At 32.1% G+C, this 9,233-nt stretch overlaps 1 protein-coding gene across 1 annotated transcript; it reads left to right on the forward strand.

Annotated features, from left to right (window-relative positions):
* The first annotated feature begins 1,101 nt into the window (after positions 1-1,101).
* LOC111718199 (uncharacterized) lies at positions 1,102-6,142 on the forward strand. Its single transcript, XM_023493729.1, has 6 exons — positions 1,102-1,269; positions 1,888-1,933; positions 3,256-3,327; positions 4,520-4,627; positions 4,868-4,918; positions 5,682-6,142. The coding sequence occupies exons 1-6, from the start codon at positions 1,226-1,228 to the stop codon at positions 5,817-5,819; spliced, it is 459 nt and encodes a 152-aa protein (XP_023349497.1). The 5' UTR covers positions 1,102-1,225; the 3' UTR covers positions 5,820-6,142.
* Positions 6,143-9,233: the final 3,091 nt, after the last annotated feature.

Consider the following 9,233-nt stretch of genomic DNA (forward strand, 5'->3'; position numbering starts at 1 on the left):
TAAGGTATAATGATAAATCAATGAAGAAGTACCATGTATACACTATGGTATAATAATAACTCTATGAAAAAGTACCATATGTATACGCTATGGTAAAATGATAAATCAATGAAGAAGTGACACTCATACGCTATGGTATAATTAATGTAAACAAACTTGAGTTTAACCCTGGTCTAGAGATAATTTAAACCTCAGTAAGGTTGTAACAAGCATATTGTTTACTACAGTTACTACATAAGAATAAACCCAATATTTTCCACTCTGTAGTACCCTATATTTTCCACCCTGCATTCTCTATATTTTCCACCCTGTATTCTCTATATTATCCACCCTGTATTCATTATATTATCCACCCTATATTCTCTATATTATCCACCCTGTATTCTCTATATTTTCCACCATGTATTCTCTATATTATCCACCCTGTATTCTCTATATTTCCACCCTGTATTATCTATATTATCCACCCTGTATTCTCTATATTATCCACCCTGTACTCTCCATATTATCCATTCTGTATTCTCTATATTATCCACCATGTATTCTCTATATTTTCCACCCTGTATTCTCTATATTGTCCACACTGTATTATCTATATTATCCACCCTGTATTTTCTATATTATCCACCCTGAATTATCTTTATTTTCCACTCTGTATTATCTATATTTTCCACCCTGTATTCTCTATATTATCCACCCTGCATTCATTATATTATTCACCCTGTATTCTCTATAGTATCCACCTTGTATTCTCTATATTATCCACCCTGTATTCTCTATATTATCCACCCTGTATTCTTTATATTATCCACCCCGTATTTATTATATTATCCACCTTGTATTCTCTATATTATCCACCCTGTATTCTCTATATTATCCACCCTGTATTCTTTATATTATCCACCCCGTATTTATTATATTATCCACCCTGTATTCTCTATATTATTTTACATTGAGATTTCACCACCACCACAAGCTACCTGCATAGAAGGAGTTAGTCACTGCGATATAGTCAGATCATCTCTAGTTTTTATCAACTTAGTTTTAAAAATTATCAAAATTAAACAATTTTTTCTAAATCTATTTTATTGTTCCAGGTTAAAGCAATCCTAAAAAATGAGATTCTTCTGTTGAAAGAGAGTTGAGACGAATGTAAACGAAGAACAAAAACAGATTTTAAAACAATCAGATTAACTTGAAGAATAATTGTGAATTAATTATCAAAATGATACTTTTAAACATCTTCAGTCTTATTCTTCTATCAGCCAGGTATAACTCTTTGTCAAGGGACTGGTCGCTTTACACTACGTTGTACTGAGGAACACAATCATGTTTAACGTCTATATCATTGCATTCTTAGATATGTCTCAAAGCCCAAAAAGATATGTTTGGATAGATATAAGGAATGAAGTGGAATTCTCACAATTTTGTTTACAAATATTGTGTACTGCAGTTTCTGAGAGGAACGTAAATAATGCTCAAAAAAGCTTTGTTTATATTCATCCCAGAAACTGCAGTACACAGATCATGTAAACAAACATATGAATCGCTGATTTCCTAAATTATTCCTTCTTAAAAAATAAAGGTTATTACAGGAAACAAATGTTCAACTAAAGTTAAGATTACAACTTTTTTCGAACAATCAGAAGCGAACAGAATTAAGAAGTTTGTGAATTCGTTTCTTGAATAGCATTTTTTTATCAAAGGAATTTATCTTGCGTGTTTTATAAACTTATTTAAGCGTATACTTTAGGGTTAGCTGTGTTAATAAACGAAATTGGGATTTGGGAGGCCATTTTTAAATAATTCAGCAACTCCTATTGCTTAACTTTTAGCGTATGATTGATTGATTTTCAATTTCATTAGATTTTGTTGTTTTTATTTTAGAATTTCTGAAGGATGCATGATCAAACTACTCCCTGAAGGTATTCAGGTAGAACTTTCTTCAAAACTTTGAAACATATCTAAAGGTTTTTGAGACTTTTGAAGGGTTGAGGGTTTTTTAAATCCAGGAAAAAGAATTAATAGAGCAGGGAAAGCATTTAAGGACACGCACCGCACGCACCTCTGATAATTAACCATTGCTTCATACATTGCGCAAGTCACTTTCTCACGCACCTCTGCCCCTTTAGTAAAAGTAAATACAACCTATATGAAGCATAAAGTCTGACCGCGTCAACCTTGTTGCATCGACTATTCCTGTCCATAGAGCTAGCCACAGTACAAACTTGGACCGGAAAGGTTGACCCGGCTCGGAAATTCAAATGTACTACGGCTGCCCGTGAGGAAGCCTCCGAGTTGTCTTTTGTAATTGTATGTTATTTGTGTAGAGATAGAAAAGCATATGAAAAAGAAATTCAACCATTTTAATGTTTGGGTAAATTTAATGCATGGTTTCAAATATCTGTCGTCTTCATTAATCTAACCATGTATTTAGAATTCGAAACCATGATTGAAATGTCTTGCGTTCCGCTCTCTGTACCCGGTAAACCCTTGTTTAATCAAGGATGACTATAGATATCATTATTTGCATTACGAAAATTGAGTACCGGGTAATTTGAGTGTACACTCTACACATGGCACGATGTGTACAATAACTCCAAATTTCCCTGTACTCCCTTTTAAAGGGAGTGTTTGCAAAAATAAAAGGCTTACGGCGAAAAATAATCGCTTTTGATCGCTATTAATCTTATTTCTATCTGTTGCGTCTATAAGGAGAAAATTGTTAAAAACAACTTAAACTGAAGAATGTAGCGTACATACAAATTCAGAAAGTTGCAATATTCAACTCGGATCGTAAAACAATCTATTGAATTTAAAACAAATCATTCAGATATTACAACCTATATTCATCGAAACGCCGAAATAGTTGGCCGTCAGATGTCTCTCCTCTTGATGCTTTGAATGATTACAAAACGTCGTTTTATGTGCATTGTATATAAAACAAATAACAAATATTATGAAATATCAACTACATACGATTGCGTCGAAAAATAATCAATGACTTAAGATTGTTAAATTGTAATATCTGAATAATTTGTTTGAAATTAAATTGATTATTTTACGATACGAGTCGTATATTGCAACTTTCTGAATTTGTATGGACGCTATACGTTTAAATAATAGAAAAGACGACATTCTACGGCTTCTTATTCAACCAAATTAAGGCGTCGGGTATAAATCCCAATGACTACTAATTAAATCACAAAGCTCTTTGGATACTATGAATTATTTAAGGAATTTTTGTTTGTTTAGCGATCCCTAGAAACAATAAAAACCGATGTTCTTCCTGATATTCAGTACCTGGATCATGCACAAGATAGAACGGTAAATAAACAAATAGTACGCTGCAGTATACTGTACTGTAGTACACTTAGAAAACTGTATCTTGAAAAATATTTACTCGTGAAAACTCTAAAGATTTATTTTCTCTGCAGTGTTCACATTAATTTCGTTTATAAAATAAATAAACCCAAATAAATATCTTAAATAAACCACCAATAAACCCAGGAATATGTATCTAAATATCTTAAATAAACCACCAATAAACCCAGGAATATGTATCTAAATATATCCTAAATAAACCACAAATAAACCCAGGAATTGTATCTAAATTTATCCTAAATGAACCACCAATAAACCCAGGAATTGTATCTAAATATATCCTAAATGAACCACCAATAAACCTGAACCGATTGGCCCAAATATTGTGTGGGACTTCACCAATCACATGACCCCAGGGAAGGTTTATGGATGATCGAAATTTTAAAAAATAGCCTCCAACAAAATTCAAATTTATTAAATTTTGAAAATCCACAAAGTTTTTTTATGAAATCAGTTTCGTTTTTTGTTTTTGCTGTACAATGTACAGGGTGTCTCAAAAAACGGGGAACCCGATTTTCAAGATTGAGACCATTTTTTGAATCTCTTTACAATTTCTGGACCCAATGAGACCAATTTTAGGCTTGTAGATTCAAAAATGAAAATTTTAAAGGCTCCTAAAGTTTCCAAATTTGTTAAAAATAAAAAATAATCTCAGTTTGCACATAAGGGTCTATGTAGACTTGGATTTTCAAGAATGAGACCTGTTTTAATATCTTCATACAAGTTCCGATTCGATGAGCCCAATTTTAGGCTCGTAGATCTAAAAATAGCAATTGTACTGTAATAAACTGTAACGTAACATTGAATATAAAACCGTGCAAACTGAAATTATCTTTGACTTGTTACTTTACTCCAGTTGGAACTTTAGGCGCCTATGAAATTGCCGATTTTAAATCAATCTACAGGCCAAACATGAATTGAAATTCTTCATAGATTCTATCTTTATAATTCCTACTCGGACAGTGTAAATGCTTCAAATGTGAGCTTGAATAAAAGTTTCTATTTCTGTCACTAATTGAAGTTGAGGAAGCTCCAATTGTGAGCTTGAATAAAAGTTTCTATTTCTGTCACTAGACGGAGTTTAGGAAGCTTCAAATGCAAGCTTGGATCAAAGTTTTAATTTCTGTCACTATAGATGGAGTTGAGGGAGCTCAGTCAAGTTGAATTAAATGCCGAGGCTAGCTGGTTAGCAGCAATCAAGAAGAATATTGCTCTCCAATCCTTGTACTCTAATGTTATAAAGGTATAGTGTTTTTATGAACTAAAATCAAACCCCATATTACTAAAACAACTGTAAACTACGGTTCATTTTAACTACGGGACCGACTGTAAAGCAGCTAGAGCAAGCTGTCTAGTATTCAGTTAGACAAAATAAGGCAAAACAGGACGGTACACCAAATGAATCAGCCTCTCTAGGGAGATTGTAGTGATAACATGTTTAAAAGTTTTAGCTTAAAAATGAATATTTATGTTTAATATCTAGGAGCTCCTGAACTCGGTAACAAGGTCGGCTGGTTGGATGCTCTTTGGTCTGGTGAGTTTAACGCTTGTTAAGGGAATGCTACTCAATTCCTTGATCTATTTGGCTGAAAGGGACTGTTCTTGTAATTTCAAGTGACCTTCAGTTTAAAAGAGACATGTCCGATTCATCATGGTCCCCTTTAGAACTTTACCTGAGCTGAAAACTTTTGAATGGAATATCCTTGATCCCGATCGGTTAATTAATCTGGAAATTAATAACCAGAGAAGAACAAGCATTATTTAATCTGAGCTGGGAACTTTTGAATGGTGGATATCGGGATTGATGCTTGATCCACTCTTTTTCTTAATCTCGAGATTATAAAAGGCTTGTTCTCCTGTGTTGTTAATCTCCAGATTAATTAACCGATCGAGATTAAGGAAATCCCATTCTAAAGTTTTCAGCTCTGGTCAACAATAAGGAAGATATTAGCGTTTTTCTAGCTTAGACGGTGTTCAATTCTGACAGTTTTCGACAGTATTGCGTAAGTCACTTTAGAAAATCACAATTTTCAAAGAGAGAGAGGATTCTGGATATCGCATGCCTTCTTGATCCGACATAGTTTTTACATGCTTGATTGTTTAATACTTCTTAAATATGAAGAGAAAGAGTGATAGAAAAATGTGTGCAGGGATGAGTACAAAGCAAAGTATAAGTACATTTAAGATGCATTTATATTTATTGTTTTTCAATTTTTAATCCAATTTTCTTTTGAAGAGTATTAAACAACCCAAAACGGATCCTTTTATAAACATGGTAGAATTTGTTTTTATTTCAGGTTCTGTACGGTGATATTGGAGCATTTAATCAAGTGAAGCGAAGACGACGTGAAGTGAAACCCGCTCAGGGTCCCAGAATAGCTGATAGGGTTGCAGACATAGTTCTTCGCAACTTGGAAAAGTATAACCGAACCTGAATAACCTATATCCACATCATATTAGGAGTTTTCAAAGGAGTTAAGTCTTTGCAACAAACTAAACTTTTCTACTCTCTTTACATTCGCATTCCCATGCCGTGAACCTTAAATATTTATTAATTCTGTTGTATCAAATAATTCAAATTTTAAATATCAGTGGTTTACAGAAACAGATTGTAATTACGGGGATTAGAAAATTTAAGTTTGTTGCAAAGACTTTTTTCTCTTTACTTTACTCGAAGAACCCTACATTTTGGCTTGAAAATTTAATATATCTATTGAAAGTGAAAAACTATAAAAAAAATCTAGTTTGTTTAACCAGAGCTGGGAACTTTAGAATGGTGGATATCGAGATTAATGCTTAATATCATCTCTTTTTTTCAATCTCGAGACTAACCTGATCTTTTATTTGAATCCTGAAAAGTTTATAAAATTCAACCAACTGCAAAGTCGCGTATATGAAGCCGATAAATTTGAAATTTTGCGCACCACTTAAAGGGACTGTAAAGGAAAATTGAAAGGGGGTATAGGCTGAAAGCTAATCACTTTAGCTCTTGATCGCGACCCATGAAAGTTTTATCTGATGTTCCTGTCTCGAGAAATTGATATAAAACTGTGATAAAATTATACGAAAGTTCATATATGTAAAATTCAGAAAATCTTAAACTTAAATCACGTGACCAGAACTATCACCAATGGCAGAGCAGTATACTGGTCACGTGTCTCCGCCTGTATCACGTGACCACTTTACTGCATTGCCATTGGTGGAATTTCTGGTCAAGCAATACTAACCTATAAATAATATTATGAGTAAAATCTATAGAAAATAGAAATAACAAATATAAAATTAGAATTGGAGTAAACCTAAGTTACAATTAGCTTTCTCTGGGATATCATCGTTTTCAGGTTGGTTGCATATTTGCTGAATTTGATCTTTTTAAACCCACTACTTTTATACAAAATTGTATATATATTAATTTTCGTATAAATTTGACAAAGTTGTAAATCAGTTTCTCGAGATAGGAACATCAGATATAACTTTCATGGGTCGCGATCAAGAGCTAAAGTGATTAGCTTTCAGCCAATACCCCCTTTCATTTTTCCTTTAAAGTCCCTTTAAAATTGATATAATTAATATACAGAAACGGGAAAAACTCTTAATTTAAAAAACTGGTTTTTGATTTTTCTCTTATTTATTCAAAAAAGAGTGGATTAAGAAAGAAATCAAAAGTGTCCACATTGGATATTCGGATGAAGCAGTCGGGATTAATGGTATCCCATTCTAAAGGTCCCAGCTCAGAGCTTAAAACTTTAAAATTAATCCTAATTTCTAAATTTGTTAATTTACTATCGACACTGATGATTTTCTGCTTAATCATCTCTTCTGTCTATTCCTTCTAGATTGCACCAAACACAGTTATTTCGTAGTTCTCTCATTGATTGCGCAGTTGCACGGGCAACATTTTAAAATTTCTTGGCTTCTAATTGGCCGTCTGGAATTTTGCATAATCCACTCTATTGGTTGAATTTTATACACTTTCAAGGATAAAAACTAAAGATTAACTTAATCTCAATATCCAAAATTTTTAAGTTTTCCACTCTGAACAGAAAAAATTAGCTTTCCAACATGGTATGGCTCAATATGCAAGATTATCGTTTTCTTAAAAACGTTCTTAAAAATTTCTATTAAAGAGTAAGTCACAATGAATTTGAAACAAGCGACATTAACAATTTTAAACATTTTCGATTTTTGCGAGAACAATTTCAGACGTACTATTTTATTTAAATAAATACAAGTTTATAAACTTTGGATTTTCAAAATGTTAGCCATGTTTTTTTTTCAGATTTAAAAAGGGTTGTCAAAATTGTATATAGTGGAAAGGGCGTATTGATTCCTCATAGAACACTGCCTTTCATTAACAATTTAAATCCAAAGACAATATTTAATTCGTCTCGTATTTCCCAATTTCCTTGAAACACCCTGTAGCTAAATTGTTGTAAGTAAAACCAGGAAAGATCTCAAACTGAATAGTATTATTATTTAATGATATATTTAAGTGTTCGGCGTTAATATCAATACAATGAAGTCGAATTCTCTTTTTAAGTTTTGATTTCTAACAAATTTGATAAATTAAAAGTTTAGAAGCAAACAAGGAGGAGTTGTTAATTGACAGCTTTTCTATGTTTCCATGTTATGGGTATCCATGATGTTTGAAAGCTTGGTAGAGTTTACATCATAATCGAATATCGTCCAGAGCTGAAAACTTTAGAATGAAATATCCAATTGTCTGATCACGTTGCTTCTCTGGAGTTTAAATTCATGTGGAGAACAAGCAATATTTAAACTGGATATTAAGAAAAAGAGTGGTTTAAGCCTTAATCCTGATATCCACCGTTCTAAAGTTTTCAGCTCTGATTGCATTGATATATACGATACCGACTGTACTAAAATATTTATTTCATTTTTAGCAAAAGGATAGCAAAAATGATAGTGAAATTAAAAACGAAAAAATATTCTTTTCTAAATATATTTTATGTAAACTATTACTAATTATCCATGTTGAAAAATGTAACAAACAATTAGAGAATACTGAGGTCGAAACTACTGTGTCCCTGGATTAAAATTATCCCTGCAGGGTAGAACCACCACGGGATATCGGAATTTGGTTAAATTAGTCCACAGGTCTGCAAAACATGGAAATCAATCCAGAAACTCAAAAGTTTTGACTACTGTTCAATAAAAATATAAAAAATGGAAAAAGTAAATTTCTTTTGTCATGAAATTTACGGATAATTATTTACTTTGCTTTGTTTTGTTTTGCTTAATAATTATCTCATGTTGAGATTTATAAATACTGTTATGGTTGTTACTCAATATCGTTTAAATAAAGATTAAAGAAGAGAAGAAATATAGAATAATGTAAAATTGTATAATTCCACTTTCATTCTTGAAAATTTTGGTTCGCAGACTGCGAAATTAAAGTTTTGCACATTCAAGCGGAACCTATTCTCTGCGAATTGGAAAGTTCAAAATGCATCCAGTCAAGTTCAAATATACTGGATTATATATTGGAGTATACTGGAGTATATATTGAAGCATATATTTGAGTTTACTGGAGTATATTGGATTATATTGGAGTATATTGGATTATAATGGAGTATACTGGTATATTGGAGTATATTCGAGTACATTGGAGTATATATTGGAGTATATATTTAAGTTTACTGAAGTATATTGGAGTATATTGGAGTATATTGGATTATTTTGGAGTATGCCGGTATATTGGAGTATATTGAAGTATATTGGAGTATATTGGAGTATATTGGAGTATATTGGAGTATACTGGAGTATATTGGAGTATATTGGATTTTATTGGAGTATATTGGAGTATATTGGAGTATATTGGAGTATAT

The sequence above is a fragment of the Eurytemora carolleeae genome, unplaced genomic scaffold, assembly GCF_000591075.1.
Source record: "Eurytemora carolleeae unplaced genomic scaffold, Eaff_2.0 scaffold1546, whole genome shotgun sequence".
Classification (NCBI taxonomy): Eukaryota; Metazoa; Arthropoda; class Copepoda; order Calanoida; family Temoridae; genus Eurytemora; species Eurytemora carolleeae.